Here is a 17,094-nt window from a genome sequence, read left to right on the forward strand (position 1 = left end):
TGAACAGTCAAGGACAAGAGATCCTTGCAGTACAACTTGTCAGCACGCTCTTAATCCCAAAGGAGCAGTGATCAGCCTGCCCTCTTGGGTGCTACAGGGCCAGAGGAAGCCAAGAGGACTCTCACCTGCAAAATCAGGGTGGTGTGCCTCTTGGATCACAATGCTTACAACCCTCCCTGCATCCCAGGGTTGTTACATGAAAGCAGCACTAGTCCAGGGTGGTCTGCCTCTTGGATCACAGTGCCTACAAGGGCTGCACTGCAACCTTCCCTGCATCCCAGGGTTGTTACATGAAAGCAGCACTAGTCAATAGGAAGAAACGGCATCATGAAAGATGACAGTTTACTTTTAAGCCTCCATCATTCCCACTCACTTTGAGTGGCTTTTGATGTGTGAAAAATCTTACAGGACAAAAAGCCTCAGGCATATTTGCCCAAAGTGCTGGATGACTGCTGCAGAGCAAGTCCCTACCTGGAAGGCATTAGCATGCAGAACCTGGAAGCATCTGGTTCAGGGACACTGCTATTTCAGTGAGGTAACAGTGTCTTGTATTGTTTATCCAAATTGTTATACAAGTTCCCTCAATTTTCAAGTAACTGTCCTAAAGCTTAAACTGTATCTACATTTCTGTGGGTAATCAGTTACAGCAATAGCATTCATTACCAAGACTCTGATCTTACCCGCTGTTTTACTATTGATGTACCTACCATGTTTGAAGGCACACCAGTCAAATAATTCAGAAGGTATTATTTGACCAGTTGCAGGATAATTCTCTACTATCCCAACACTCTATTATTCAACTAAGATGTTTATACCTTCTAGTCTGAAACCTGGTCATCCTTCTCTACCTTCCCCTCCATTTCAGAACCCCATGCAACAAGCCAAACACTGAGAAACACTGTCATCTCAAGGATTTTAATAGCACTGGCCAATTGAGAATAATAAAAACAAGTAGAAACAAAGTAACAGTAAAGGCAAAAATATCAAGAGAACATTGGAAGTATTCATTCCCGCTAGTCAAATGAGGTAGGAAACTGATTTATGGGGCTGAATTCATTTTTAATGATTTCTTCACAGCAGAGATTAATTTTTTGGCGATTCATTAAAAAGACTGTTTTCAGATGGAGTATGTCATGAAGGAAAAAAATAGCTATCAGGTAATATTAAAGCCAGTATTTGTTTTCTACTTGGACTGATGCAAAATTAAGATAATTCTCCTTAAATTCAATGTTCAAACAAGCAGAATGCTCCTCTGCTGAAGACAGGTTGTGTCACTTAGGGAATACTTGCCCCAGGAATCTGATTAAATAAAAAACATATGGCTGCACATGGAATGTAGGCAGGACAACCAAAGAATGAAAACTGAAGATCTGCCAGCGGACCAGTCTGTAACTGCTGTCCACTGGCACTAATCAGATGACTGATGCCTGCAGAACTATGTGGTCTCCCAAAAGAGGCAGTTTAGACTGCACCAGTGCCAATGGATCCCAACCAGGACTGGGGCATTATTTCTGAAGTCAGTTCTACCTTAGGGCTGGATCTAAACCCTACCAATTTTCTTAGAAATCATCTTTTGACTTCAATGCCAGTTAAAGCACACATTTAACCAGGCAAAGAATCACCCCAAAAGAAAAAAAAATTGCTGAGACCAAAGTTCCAGTCCATAGATCACAGTTTATAAAGACTGATTACAGTCTATAACTGGACTAAGGTAAAAAGATATTCCATTTCTTTTGTTTTCATATAATTTGAAATATTTAAAGTGCTGTTAAGGAACATTTCTGGAAGCAGAAATCTGCAGTTTGAAGGTAACTGTTCACTTAAAAGATGATTCATTATTAAAAACAGGTTTGTACCATCTTCAGTAACCAAAAAAAATTGCTATAAAAATAGAGATTTGAAAATAGACTGAATTCACATGTACCAGGTACCATTTCTAGTGTAAAACTGGTTTATGAAAAATATATTTCCTTAAAAAAAGCATAGGCTTACAGTATTATCACTAGGAAGATCAACAAAATTCCTTCAGTATCTATTACACATTATACTCTAGGCTTTTTAACAGGTGGATCCTGCAGGCTGAATTTAGGAATTTCACATGAAGAAGCAAAAGGAATTCTTTTGGCTGACACCTTCTTCCCAATTGTTTCAATCTGAAAAAGAAAACACATTTAACAAGTCAATGTGGCAAGCCAACAATCATGTCAACCTATGGGGAATCTACAAAGAACACATTTTATGAACACTAGAATAAAACAAGCCACAAAGCACAGTGTGCCCAAGGACAGTTTCTGTGACTGGAGTTGCAAAGAGTTTGTTAAAAAACCAAAACAAGCAACCAGCCTTTTACAGGTGCCTGCTTTGCCTACTTAAAGCTCCATCTTGACAATCTGAACATTCATCTGCCTCACCTTCCACAGGACTACAAATACAAACACCATAAAATGTTTCTGGGTATTCATAAGATGGGGCTTCAGATTCCTTTTCCTAAAAATTTACATTAAATTAGCACAGAAAAAGCTTTTTCCCTCCATAATGCAGTAGGCTGTTTTTGAAGCAACACAACTCTGAAAGGCTGAAGGCAGCCAACACAAGTGAAAGCCTGTTACACAGCCAACACAGTCCAGCCAGGTATGGCAAAAGTCAAGGAGCAAGGCAAATTCTGCTAATCTCTAGGTCAGACTAATGTGAATCACTAAGGACAAAGCTTATAGAAGACAAAGCACCAACTAGATAAGACACTTTACTGTGTTTACTAGTTCAGACACTCAGTAAATAAGCAGAACTGTAGCTTTCCTCTTAAGTAAAGCAGGTCAAATGCACAGCTCCAAAAGACAAAATGCTTCAACTATTCTATTTTAACAAAATTTTGATGAATATATTCTAGGCAGACATTGAGTTAACACTGAAGAGCATTGTTTAAACAGTCAAGAGAGCTGTATGTACTATATTTGCCTTTAACAGCTTCAACTGCCTGGTTGAAGAGACTTATACAAGCTGATTCACAAACAGTGAACATACCTGTAGCTTAAACGGGGAAAAAACATTTCCAGAAAGAAATCCTATAGCCATTATAAGAATAAGCTCAGTACTCAAGAGTACAGGGAATGAAAAGTGACTGAAAAATGCATCTGATCTGGCCTGCAGATTTTGTACTTATTGTGTCTGGCTGAGATGCTTCCATCAGATTATTCTGGGATTTGGTGATTTCAGTATTAGTCAAATTCCATCTATGCTGAAAGTGCTTCAAGCCCTTCAATCAAGGCTTACTCTGCTTTCCCTGCTTGAGACCTAAGCAGGCTTTTTTCTCAAATCAAAAATTGCTCTGCCTAGCATCAGAGAGCTTCCCATTCATATTTCCTGAATTAAGCTTTAACTGTGGAAACAGGTTATAATTGAAATGGTAGGTGTGTTTAAAATTATTTAAATGCTAGTTTGAGAAAAAAATTTAAAACTACTCAAATTCATGGGTTTGGATTGCATACAATGGAACTGCTATTAGCATCAGGCTGTCTAATGCAACAACTTTTAACAAGGGAAGTTAAAAGATGAGGGCCCTGAAAACTTCCATTTTGGGATTATCTGTTTAAGATAAAATCCTTTTTATTATTTTATGTAAAAAATATAGGTCAATTGCTAAAAGCCTTTGCAATGATATTCTGGATGAAAAATCTGGATAAATAAACCTGGATGACTAATTGCCTTCTGGACGGCAAACTCACAAATTAAAAATTCAACTAGAATTTCATAGAAGAAACACAAAAGTACAGTCTCTGATCTATAAAGTTTTTAAGCCACAGAAGACTTGAGAAGATAAATTCCTAGGAGAAATATCACACAGATTAGAATTTGATCTAGAATTTGCTATTAGTTTAGCAAAACACTTAGCTCAAAAGTTAAGCTTCTGGGTCCTCCCTCTGGTATAAACAAACATCATTGTTTGGATCTTCTGGCTGATCTTAATCAAACACAAAGGACTAAAAGGACTAATCAGTCATCTCCTCTAGCCTCTCATGTAATTCTTGAGCCTTTGACTATCTTCAGATACATCTTTGCACACACTGCTTTCACCAGCTTTGTTTCACAGACCTCAGGGAGAAGAATCCAAAACTTCCCTTAATAGTTTGTCCAAGTGAAGATCTCACTGGCTGACAAACATTTATTACCTGCATTACAGCTTGTTCAGTGTTTAAGTCTCATGTCTCCAGTAAGCCTGCTTATGTTTTCTGTGAGGAGCAAAAATGGTACTTATAGCTTACGTTTACTTCTGCAGGAAGTTTTGCTATCCTGTTACTGTCAATTTCAAAAGCCCTTTTTTTGTGATATTAAAATAAGATTCCAAGCAGGGGTTATGGCATAGATTGTAACATACAAATTCAGCCCTTCTGCAAAGACCGCAGATCTGGAAGAAACAGTGCAGGGGCTGGTTTTGGAGTCAAATATCATGCCAGAATAAATTTAGGCACAAGGTTTAGCAGTTTTTCACATTTATCTCCTAACTGTCCTTTACTTCCCTGCAAAGAAGGGCAGAGCAGTATTCAGATGTCAGATTTATGGTGGCATTCCATGACCTCAGAAGTCTCTTCCCACCTGAATGATTCTAAGGCAGTCTTACACTGTGGAATATTGATGGCATAGCCTCAACTTTAAAAGCACATCAGTCTGTGAAAGTAGTAACACAGCAAAGGTAGACAGTACTAATGAAAACTTAAGAACAAACAGGTTTACATTTAAATCCTCACCTCTAGGGGTTTTTTTTCCCCTTGCTACTCAGTCAATGAAGAAGGAGAGCAATAGGGAAGAGAGCAGAAGGAAAGAAACATAAGAGACATCACCCAGATCATTACCTGGAAGCCAATGACTTGTAGCTCATTATGGAGATCATCTAGAACTCTCCTACCATCAAAGATAAATGCAGGCTTGAGCATTTTCTTATGAATACGTTCATAATCCAACTCCTGTAAAGAGTAATTAAAGCAGTTAGAATAAATAAGTAGCATAACATTCTCTCTTTTATTCTTTAGTTTAAATTAAGGATAGCATTTACCTTAAACATGTCCCATTCAGTGCAAATTACAAGGGCATGAGCTCCATCACAGGCTTCATAGGGATCTTTACTGATAGTGACCAAGCGAGACACTGTAACAGAAGGAAAACACTTTTATTCTGCATGTCTTTAGCATCAGGCAGGCAGGTTGCTGGTAAACGAGTCTCCTTCCTTGCTCTACAGAAACAAAGTGGTTTCAAGTCACTCACCTAGAGATATTTTTTACTAAGGTACTTAATATTTTGTTTTTACTTATTTCAATGAAAGCAGGTCGTACCTGGCATCTGAGCAGTCAGAGCACTTAAATGTTTGAAGTCAAGCATTCAAATTTGATGTAAACAGTCAAGCAAATCTCTAGAATTTGAAAGTATTATGGAGTGCTCAAATGCCAACTCCCACAAAGGTCATAGTCTGTACAACAGCAGCACATTTCACACTCAGCTCACACTAGAAAAGAGACACACGTGGCTCCCCAGGGGCTGCCTGAGCAGCTGCCTAGAGGAAAGCCTCCCCCTTCCCTCTAAATTCAAGGGCATGTCTAATAATGTACACTCCACATTTTTTATCATAGCTCAATTTGCTCCATTCTTTTCACCTCTAGAAGCCTCAACTATTCTCCCCATCCATCAGCTCCATTTCCCCTCTCCCCAGTAAGAAAACAGAAATCCCAAATATCCCTTATCTCTGTAATCATAGGTGATTATTTTAAAGGTTTCTTGAATGTAAGGGAACAAAGTAATTTGGAAGTGATATGAGGGAAGGAAGAATGCTCAATAGTACATTCCAGAATCACTTCTTTATTTCTATTTTAGATATGTAAGAAAGAACTAAGATAGGACTTGGGGCACGAAGGAACTGTCAGAACTAGTCTGTCCTGGACATTCTTCTTTCTCCTCCTTTTAATTATTCAGAGATAAAATTCTAGGCATCTATTCAAATGAGCGTTTATTGGAAGAAAAATATACAATAGTTGAGTATTAGCATTTATCTACAAAAGTTACAGGGAAAGGAAGAAGAATGAGAGTAATCCTCTGAGCTATAACAATCTTTTAGTAAGTGCAACCAACAGCACAATGATGGCATGCTGAAAATAAATTTATAATATTTAAACAGACCCGTGTATATTGAGAAGAGGGTGGGAAGAGGGAAATAAACTTCATATGAGAATTCTTACCTTGGTTATCTTCTGAGACACCCAGATGTGAGAGATCAAAGATGATTTGTTCCTTAGGTACTTTAGGGTCATAGATATGCAGCTTTGCTCCTTCATCCATTAAATACTTGCTAATGTAGATACTGGATGACTCTCTAGGGAAGAGAATCAATCAGTTAAAGCTGGCATGTCTCAAGTAATGAAAGTTCTCAACTATCACATGATATGCGATGCCAGAATTTTTATATAATTTTTATATTAAATATCTTAGTGGCAACCATGCCAGCAGGAAACCTGTAATCTTGATGGACACCAAGGAGAATAATATGAAAAGGTTTGTATCTCTTTTGCTGAATCGTCCAAGAAAGATAATGAGTCTGATGACTCCTAGTGACCAAAATTATAAAGGCCTACAGTTTATAAGCTTTCCCCACAAACTGCAGTTGAAGAGTTGTATCAAGTTTGACCTTTACAGGAGAACAGAATTAACCACCTCAGGAAATCAAGCTGAAACTTTATTTTCACAAAGCAACTTAGAACCAGCTGCAAAAGTGTTTGCATTCTTTTCTGTGGAGAATGGAAGGATTCTGTCAAAATCTATCTTTGCTTGTGCAAGTTAATAAAGACTAGAATTATCTGCAGCTTCTGCATGATTCTGGTCTATTATAGAGGTCAAGAATCAGTTCTCACCCATTCAAGGAAGACTAATCCTTGTTACAAACCAATAGAGTCACAAGAAAAAGAGGGTCCCACATCCAGCCATTAATTCAGTTCAGTGGTGGGCATTAGTTGGGTGGCTGGTGACAGCTGTAGGGAGTCCATGCTGGTGAACTGGGCTTATTTGCTTACCTTGTGTCCCCAGTATCCTTTTTGAAGGCAAACCCCAAAATAGCAATCTTCTTGTCAGTGACAGTATTAAACAAGCTGTCAATAATGCGGGAAGCAAATCTTCTTCTCTGATAATCATTCATGTCTATTACCTGAAATGATACAAGCCATAATGGTACAGAAGGGAGCCATTTTCAACTATAAACATATTCTATTAATAATCAAGCTGAACCACCCACACATAAATTTAATAGAGGCTTAGAAGAGAAGGCTCAGCATTTTTACTTAGTATCATAAGCAATCCAAAGATAAATTTAGTTAATTTATTGAGATAAATCCTATTTAATGAGTGAATACTGATGCACATATATACATCTTAACATGCATTATCTAGTTGAAAGGCTAGGATTTTTTTCAGATTGCTTTTCCCAAAAAATTAAAACTTACTGCTTTCCATGTCTCTGCCTAGAACACAATTTCAGTGTTAGGGTACTTGCTACCCTAACTTTTTTACATGCCATGTACATCCCATTGCCACACCTACACCTTTTACCATGTGTAAAAGTTGTTACACATGCCATGTGTAACAACTGTGAGAATATCTTTGGCTTTTTTAATCCACATTAACGGATGCCAACACACAAAACCTGTGTAATTCAACCACACTTAAATGTCTCACTTTTGTTATTCTGTTATTACAGAATTGCAAGTGTTCCAGTTGTTCCTGGGATGGAGAAGAGTGAAGGGAAAAAAAGCTAACCAAAATGAAGACCAAAAAAAACAAAGCTGCTAATAAGGTAGGAAAATCATGTACTTGGTATTCTGGGGGCATTCTGCTAAACAGCCTTATACTTGACCACCGCAGGCAAATCAGGACAATAAACCAAAGGGGTTGTTTGACCACACCATGCATCTCAAAGCTTCTCAGTCAGGACTAGGGAGAAAGGTGAGGTGCTTTCACTGGTTAATAGGGAAATGCTAGTACAGACTAGGTGTCATTGCTGCATTGGAGCCAGGCCTGAGGGCATCCATGCATTCCCAACCATTCCTAACATTAAATGAGGGAACAACAGCAACCATGTTCATTTTTAAAAATAGCAAGATCTACTGAGTTCTTTCAGAACTGTAAAAGCAGACCCTGAGGAAAAGATTACGAGTTCTGAATTCAAAGTGGACTGATACCCAGCTGCAAAAGAAGACAGGAGACACATGCTTGTACTTCACATCTACTGATGCTAGACAGCTTCACAATCTATCTGATCCAAGTAACTTAATTCACCCCAAAAAAGCTGAAGCACCCACAAGTATCAAATGTCACTATTAAGCCAAGGGCCCTGAAATGTAAAGGTGATCAGCACTAAGGTATCTACTCCTTGGAGCTGAAACAAAGTTTGTGTGGACAATGCTTAAAAGCTCAATGCCTGAAAAGCTGAGTGCTGAAGAAACACCACCCTCTGAAAAAATTGGTGAAGAACTTGTACCTGTTGCCAGTAGCGAGCTACCTCAGGTAAGTTCAGTGCCTCACAGAGGTACACTAAATTCAAGACATCCTTCTGAAAACAGCTACCTCCAAACCCTGAAAGAGAAAACAGTTATTTTACAGGTGACTAAGGTACTGATCCTAGCCAATCTGTGGAACCAAGCAGTTTTTGGCAATCACTGATATAGTCAGCATTGTAATTTTTCCCAGTATTTCACTGCTAGTAAATGAAAAACCTTAATATCTTAAAATCCAACTCCTGGACCTCCTTAGTCAGCTATAGAAGGATTAATTATGCTTCAGGTTCCACTGAAATCAATGGAAGTTTTAACATAGAAACCGGAACCTGTATGAGAAAAAGCAACAACGGGCTATTATTAAAAGTAGGTAGACAAGCTCCTGGGCCTGTTCTCCCCCCACCTCAAGATTTAGACTAATATTTCTCGAAAAAAGCATGTTAGAATTAGGTTCCTTCCTCTTGCACCCCTAAATGGATATCTAATCACTGCCAAGAACAAAAGATCACCACAGCTGACCAAGGGAGAACTGAAACAGGGATCCTTGAACCTAGAACTTTGCTCAGCAAGCAGAGTCCTAGAGATGACACAGAATTATAGAATGAATTGTAGAAGGAATTATAACAACCTAGTAGCAACTTTTGGTAAGGCATTAGCTATCTATTCTTCACTCTTGTAAAGACTCTAGGATAGGTTATATATAATAAGGTTGTTTTAAAGTCACACCTTTCTAGCATGAAACCATAGAGGCTTTAGTCTTGCTCTGAATTTTGATGCACCAATCACCACTTTATCACATTTTATTATCTCATAAATCTAATCCAGAAATTATTGGCATTTAGTGCCATGGCCTCGTTGACAAGGTGGTGATTGATCAAATGTTGGACTCAGTCTTGGAGGTCTTTTCCAACCTTATGATCCTATGAATTCACCCTACAAATTAGAAGCTGTCATCACACATTCTGAACTGGAGGTATTCTCTCCCTCAGGCCACTGGCAGCAACTCTCAAACAAAACTGCAGCAGTTGCAATTGGGAAGACATCTTGGAGAGCACTGTTGGCAGTGATGCTTCAGAAAAATTAAGCCACAGCTCCTCTTTCCAGCATAACAGGCAGGGTAAACCATGCACTGAACTCTCCAGTTTCAGGTTGCTGGGTCTGGAGCAACCTCAGTTCTCCATATTTTAACAGAAAAATTGATTTATACTAGTATTCTACAGTAATATTTTCATACATCAAGCACTTCTAATGCTGTAGAAAATTTTAGAGAAGCAGAGTACTTATTTCAAAACACTACTATTACATTGTATTATATATATATATACATATATAATATTAAATTATATTGCACTATTAAATAGAAGCCCAGTGGGGAAAAATAAAGGAAGAATTTTTCACTTACCAACACTGGCTTTGAGAAATTTATTTCCAATTCTTTGGTCTGTTCCAATAGCTCTTGCTACTTCTTCAACATCTGCTCCTGTAGCTTCACACAGAGCACTGATTGAGTTAATGCTGCTGATTCTTTGGGCAAGGAAAGCGTTAGCTGCCTGCAAATAAAAAGTATAGTAAAGAACTTCATTTTTCCAGAAACCGAGACGTCCACAGACCAAAGGGAGTTGCTAATGAAAGGATTACTTTAATAAGAATACAACTCCATTGACATACAAAAGGGTAACCTAACAAGTTTAATATACAGATGCCAGTTAATGGGATTTAAGCAAAACAAGATAATGCTTAACTTGCAGAGTTTGAACCATTTTTTGACGGTAATCAGTTTCTGCAGCACTGAAGGCTTGCTCATATTAATAACTAACAGCAATAAAAGTGAGAAAAGACTTCACAGAAAGTCAGAATCATCTATTAACTAGGTCAGCTGATCTGAAAAGATCAATATTCTTTGACATATGTCTTGGTCCTCCCAACCTCACCTGTCTTTCCTAGCTACATCACTCGGTGTCAACAAAATTCTGCTTCTGAGCTTCGTCTCACACCCCCTGCTCATTGCAGACCACAGCGGCGAGCAACACTAACCAGTTTAGAAAGTTCTGATGACCAGGTATTGGTTGTGAGGATTTTTTCTTTGGGCACCCAGTGCTCATAAACAGCACAGAGAGCACGGACAGCTTTCTGTCCCTCTGGAGAGTCATCTCCACCGATGAGCACTCTGTCCGGGTTCTTCAGGTCCTTGATGGCTGTTCCTTCGGCGAGGAACTCCGGGTTAGACAGCACCTACACGCACAGGAGAAAAAGAGCAAGTAAAAGCCAAAAGCAACAGCCAGGCTTTAAATACACAGCTCAAAGATTATGTTTACCTGCAAATCCAAGTTAGGCTTAGTATTAGCATCAAATATTCGACGAATGCTCTCTGCAGCACGTACTGGAACTGTGCTTTTCTCAGTGACAATTTTATAGCCATTTGAATTCTGCACAATTCTTCTAGCGCAAGCTTCAATGTATTTCAGATCAGCTGCTCGGCCTTTTCCCATTCCGTAGGTCTTTGTTGGTGTATTAACCTAATTACAAATATATGAAAAGGGAAGAAATGTTAGAGGTCAGTACCTCTTGTGTTAAGAGACAAGGTGAAATTGTTAAGACTGATGGACATTTTCTTTCTCAGAGGAAGGAAAACACTTCTATCCCAGAATTATTCTGGTTACCACATCAGATGAAGAGGTATTAGCTGTCTCAATTACACATTTTGTTTCCTACAGAAATCTCACTGGTCTCTATTTAAATAGGATTTAAACAAGAGCAATTCATAGCAGTTCTGCAGGCTTTGATGAAACAATTCTTATTCTGGAAACACCAGTAATTTCTATATGATTATGGCCAGCCACTTTTTTTTACCTATCCTACACTAGGAGTGCAAAGACTCATTTAAGAATCTTGTGGCCAGTGAGGCAACTACAGCTTAAGCTCACTTTGCAATGAAACCTAACCATAGGACTGATGAAATTTAGTATACTGAATACAGTATACTGTATTATACTGATACACAGAAAAGGCAACATGAGGGAAAACACGTAGTTCAGATTTAGACAGAGGGCTCTTTTCATTACAAATGGAAAGAAGAAACAGCAACAACATGTAAAACACAACAGCTTGTTTTGAACCAAGGACAGGTGGCAATATATGGGCTGTATTAGTGGCTGTCATCCAACCACACAGCATTCATTTGAGACTTATTGCATGAAGGAAAATACTGTCAGGGAGCTCCAAACTACAGTGCCCTAACAAAGAGGAGACCTCAAGAAAAAACAACTTTTAACAAAAAACTTAACTGTGGTCTACCAAGGCAAATAGCAATCAGTTCTTTTGGATTCTGCATTAGTAACAACCTCTAGATTACAAAAGGATAATCTTTGACTAAATCCTCTTTCTAGTGGTGTCAATAGGTTTGAAACATGAAAGCCATCCCTGCTTCCATTAAGACACTATTTTGAAGAGATTCTAGAAACAGATCATCTTTGTAACCAAATAGCCAGCACACAATTTTGCATACCTGTCTAGGAATTTTATCATTATTACCAAGGTCCCACAGGTTTCACCAGTACACTGCAATGACAGAACTGCACTACATTCTGCTGACTCCATACACCTAACCAAATGAAACATCGACATTACCATTTGGACTTAGAACCTGTTCATTTCTTAAGGTGCTACTGGCTATAAGAAAAACAAATAAAAAGCTTACTTAACACTTTTCCCGCACTATGCAGAAAGACAAGGAGAAATCTGTGACACAATGACATGACATTGGCAACTGAATCTACATGACAAAACAAAGGCAACTTCCTGAAATAAAAGCAACATAATGATTTCATAAGAAAGAAAAAAGAAAAAGAAAAAGAAAACACATCCACCCTCTCCTGAACTTACAGAAATAAATACAAGATCAGCTTCTCTAATGGCATCATCAATGCTGGTGGAAAAGAAGAGGTTTTTTCCTCGACAGGATTCTACTACTTCTTGTAACCCTGGCTGAAAAAAAAGCAGGAAAAAAACCAGTTAAGATTAATGCAGTTAGAAGAACAGCAAACTCTATGCCCAAACAGAATATAATTTCAGATACAGAAAGGTTTTCTTTTTCCCCCCTGTCAGTGCAGCATGTTTTCAGCCTGACAGACATAAATCTTCTGAAGATTATTTACACAGTAAAAAAAGTTAAACTCTTTCTTATTCAAAAGACTTATAATGCTGCCCTGAAACTTTCAGTCACACTGAATTGCTTATTTGCATAGCCAAATTTTAGCTTTCAGTTACTCCCATGCTCAGTTCTACTACCACGAGAAGCAACTTAAGAAATACCTGCAGTGATGCTAAGTAGATTCAAGAAGAAGCCTTACAATATTCCCTAGACTGCAAACAAAAGAGGTGGTCCCAATTGTCCTTTTTCCTCTGTCCATGATCCCTTCAATATCAGATCTAGAACTGCTTCAGCACAAAAAAAGACCCCACAAAGTATTCCACCAAGCAAGCAGGGCCAGCTCCAGTGAAAGACAGGCAGCAGAGACACACAGGAAATCAAGATCACTCCTTTTAGCAACCACCCCTCTTTGGGCCAGATAAAACTTATCCTCTCTTGGGCACCACTCCTACAGTGTGGAAGAATCACAACAGCCATAATGTGATGAAATTCTTTCTAGAGACACATACAGTGCTGTAACACTTTCCCCTCTCTTAACACCTCCACTCAGACAAGAGAGGCAGGAGGTCATATATAAATGAGCAATCCTCTGCATGGATTTTTAAGAACGCTCTTAAAAAAATTTAACCAACGTTTTGTTTGAATAGTTAGTCATGCACTTTCACATGGCAATCATATCTCCAACTTGAGACACCTATCATGACATTAGATACTTAAGTAAACGCCAGAAAGGCAAAGGTTCACTGGATGGAGAGAAGAAAGCAAGTCACAGAAGCTTTCTTATGCAAGACATTTTTACTGTCTCATTTTATATCAAACACCACCCACTTAGAAGAAAAACAAAGGTCAGAACAGGCAAAATAACATCCTACAACCCATTAAATATTCCAACTGTGGTCCTTACAATGGGATGTAAATAGAAAGGCAGTCCACTAGACAATTTCTGACACTGAAAAGAAACCATCCAACCCAAAAAACCACAAAAACCTTACTGTGCAATGACTCAATTTTACAACTGCCTGAACTCACTCTTGGCAGTTTTTGTACATTCTTTGTAAGCAAAGGACACCATTCCAGGAAACAGATGTTACAAGTTTGAGAGTTTAAAAAAAAAAAAAAAAAAAAACCACGCCAAGGCGAGCTCTACTTTGGCTCATTCAGTCAAAGTGTTAAGAGAAAACAAAGTACTTGCTTTCAAAAACTTAATTCGTGTCTCACCTGCTAATCTGAACATTATACACAGTTATCTTTGAATTTATAGGACAAAGAAGGTCTATTCATCTTGACTTAGTCACAGTATAGTCCTGGTTTTAAGAGAGAAGAAGACCTCTTACAGCAAAAGAGCAACTATTAGTACCAGTCAGATGCATTGTCTTTGGGAGATGAGCGAAGATAAATTTTCACTCCTATTAAAGAACTCAAATCTATAAAAACTGTGTTTCATGAAAGAATGAAGGAAAGAAAAAGAGACCTACTCTCTTATGATGAAAAAGAGTGGAATGCTAAGAGAAGCAAAACAGAAAAATGCTTTATGTATTTTCAAATTAAAGTAATTCTGTAATGAAGGAGTGACAGTGTGGTACATTTATTTGCCCTAGTCTTCTTAGGCCAGATTGAAAATTCATGGTACAACTGAATCAGAAACATGACTGTCCCTATCTTTCCACGTAGATAAAGCCAGGCAGCACAGATTGGATTTTGGCAGTATTTAGAATGCAAATAAAGCTTACAGCTCAGTATTAGCACATTTATACTGTGCTACAACCCAGCAGATAGTATCAGTAATTGAGCAAGAGGACTATGTTATGATCAAATCAGGTCCCAAAAAAAAGTCAGCATGATTTAGCACAATTCACTATCTAGAGAATTACTTTTTCTTTATTAGGCCCTTCATATAATTATTAACACACATCTGCATCAGCTGCATTATTTCAGAAACCTGGTTTAATGAGCAGTAGGGACAAGCAGGTGTTCCAGAATACTCTTTTTGAAGGACATCACTGACATGCTAAGCTTGACAAGCTTCAGAAATGGGCTGCAGGAAATGCCATGTAGTGGGAGGCAAGCAAAGCCAATGCTGGCTGGAGTAAGAGACAACAGTGATGTTTACCTCGTAGATCGGGAGTGTGTCTGAATTCCAGGCGTTGATCCTGGCCTCATTGACATCCACAACAGTAACTTTGATACTGGGGCACATTTGTGCAATAACACTACAGGTTGGCCCACCAACATAACCAGCACCAATGCAGCAAATCTTCTTAATCTCAAACATGATTGCTCTAGTAAGAGGAGAGGGAAACAGAAACTGAGGAGTTACGAATTAAAATACCGGCCAACAATTCAAGGAAAACAAAGAGTCTCAGTGATTTCAGATTTTATAATGCTGCGGCCCACAGAGGCGTTTTCTTACGGCTGATCTCTGGAAATGAAACACTGCTCCTCTCTCCAACCCGGGAAGGTTTTGGAGCCTGCCCCTCTCCGGAGCGCCAGCACACACAGACCACCAAAGAAGCGCTTCTGTGGTCGCTCTGAGTCGCGACACGCCGATCACCGCCCTGGGGCCGGGGAATTGCCGATGCCACGGCAGCCCCGGGCACGAGCAGCGCTCGGCGGGCACCGGCGCGGCCCCAGCCTGCGGCCCCGGCCGCGCCCTGCCCCTGGAGCCCCTCGGCCGGGAAAGGGAGGCCGCAGCTCCCGCCACCTCCCCGGAGAAGGCTGCGGGCCGAGCCAGCCGCGCTCTCCCCGGGCTGGGCCGACGCCGCGGGCTCCATCCCCGGGAGCGCGGCGGGAAGGGAGCGGCTCGCCGGCCGCGCTCCGGGGCGGGAGGGGCCCCCGGGGCGGCAGCGGGGGGACTCGCGGCCGGCACCGCAGCGCGGACACTTACCGCGGGCAGGCAGGCAGGCGCGGTCTGGCCCCGGCGCCGGGGATCGAGCGGGAGCGCTGCGGCGGCGGTGCGCGGCGGGGATGCTCGGAGAGGATGCGCGCCGAGCTCAGCGCGACGCTCCGCTGCGAAGGGAGCGGCAGCCGCGGCGGCCGCTATTTAAAGGGCTGCGGCGGGCCCGAGGCGGCTGCTTCATGGCGAGGGCGCCGAGCGGGGCCGACCCGCCTCCTCCTTCCCCCGGGGGCGGAGAACGGCGCCGGCCCGCCCGCCCCGCGCTCCCCGCCCGCCGCGGTGCCGGCGAATGGCCGCGGGACCTCGGGCAGGCCCGGCCCGGCCCCGCCAGGGCGCGGGCGGCTGAGGGGCCGCGGGGCCCCCGGGCACGGCTGGGAGCTGCGGGCTGGGCCGCTGAACTGCTCCTGCCTTCTGCCTCAGGGTACTTCTGTAAGAGAACTTAATTGCGGTGGTTGAATAATTTTTTGTCCTTCAGCTATGGTTATTGTGAAGTAAAGAAGGTGGTGTTCATTCTCCTCTACTGTAGCACCCTCTCCACAAAGAGAAGGGAAACGTGGATAGGTTGCAGTAAAGTTCAGTGTTTAAAGTTTAAACTTGGACAGTCTCGTGGTGAACATTGCCCAGAAGAAGGAAATAAAACGAGCTTGCACTCTTGTGATGTGGACACTGCCCAGGGACCTCTTGCCTAGCAGCATTAAAGATCTCAGATACTGCTCTTGCCCTTTATGTAAACGTGGTATCACATTAGTATACTACATGTGACTTTGTGAGCAGAAAGATTGTGAGATTTTCTTCTCCAGTACATTTAAGTTCACTTACACTGCCTCTTCCAGTAGCTGGATGTGGGACTTTGCTCCATCTGCATTTTGACTTAGATTAGACTTTAAACAGATTACAATTTCTATGTTAAGTGTTGGCAGTCTAGGGGATAATACATGCGTATTCTTATAAAAGTGACTAAAGAATTGCCTTGTTCTGACGTGGCATTTTCATTCATAACTCTTAAAATATATTTTAAAAAGTTGAATCATTATTTCTGTTTTATATCTTATCCTTTTACTACTTTGGTTGATCTGGTCTTTCCCTAGAAGAATCTACCTATTTGAGTGAATACATACTGTAATCACAGGTCCTTTAGAAATGCCTGTAAAATATGTGTGTTTCTACTGAAAGAGCCTACTGAGGTTTGCAGTCAGTGCAGGATCCTGGCAGAGTCAGCGTGGTTAGTCAATGAACCGCCTGGCGAAGGCACAGGGTTTATTCTGAAGTAAAAACAAGTCATACCTTTTCCCATTGCTTACTGGCACAGATGTCTCAGTTTTAAACACATCTAGGTTTTTGGTTCGTTTTTTTTTTTCCCCAGGGAAACCTAAGCAAATAGAAGCTCAGTGGGTGACTCAGAAGTCAGTCTCACCTATACCATCCTCTTCGAACCCCCATCTATCTCCTTAGGTCTCAGAATAGCCATGAATGCATACATTTGAGCTGCAAGAATGTTATCTAGTCCCTCTGTACCAGCCACTGCC

The 17,094-nt window shown here is 40.6% G+C and overlaps 1 protein-coding gene across 1 annotated transcript; it reads right to left on the reverse strand.

Annotated features, from left to right (window-relative positions):
- Window positions 1-906: 906 nt before the first annotated feature.
- Window positions 907-15,765, reverse strand: UGDH (UDP-glucose 6-dehydrogenase). Its single transcript, XM_041458954.1, has 12 exons — window positions 15,560-15,765; window positions 14,786-14,954; window positions 12,408-12,509; window positions 10,841-11,041; window positions 10,560-10,757; window positions 9,928-10,075; window positions 8,510-8,604; window positions 7,050-7,180; window positions 6,222-6,355; window positions 5,048-5,139; window positions 4,848-4,958; window positions 907-2,153 (listed from the first exon to the last, which is right to left on the reverse strand). The coding sequence occupies exons 2-12, from the start codon at window positions 14,945-14,947 to the stop codon at window positions 2,043-2,045; spliced, it is 1,485 nt and encodes a 494-aa protein (XP_041314888.1). The 5' UTR covers window positions 14,948-14,954; window positions 15,560-15,765; the 3' UTR covers window positions 907-2,042.
- Window positions 15,766-17,094: the final 1,329 nt, after the last annotated feature.

Source organism: Pyrgilauda ruficollis, unplaced genomic scaffold (assembly GCF_017590135.1).
Source record: "Pyrgilauda ruficollis isolate IOZ18807 unplaced genomic scaffold, ASM1759013v1 scaffold1, whole genome shotgun sequence".
Lineage (NCBI taxonomy): Eukaryota > Metazoa > Chordata > Aves > Passeriformes > Passeridae > Pyrgilauda > Pyrgilauda ruficollis.

What these genes read in the sequence shown, in the direction of transcription:
- UGDH (XM_041458954.1), bottom strand. Translation starts at nt 14,947, where the DNA reads ATGTTTGAGATTAAGAAGATTTGCTGCATTGGTGCTGGTTATGTTGGT. An exon ending in AAGGATACTGGGGACACAAG is followed by an intron (nt 6,356 to 7,049) that starts GTAAGCAAATAA and finishes TCTCTTCCCTAG; the next exon opens with AGAGTCATCCAGTATCTACA. An exon ending in TGTCTCAGAAGATAACCAAG is followed by an intron (nt 5,140 to 6,221) that starts GTAAGAATTCTC and finishes CTTCTGTTACAG; the next exon opens with TGTCTCGCTTGGTCACTATC.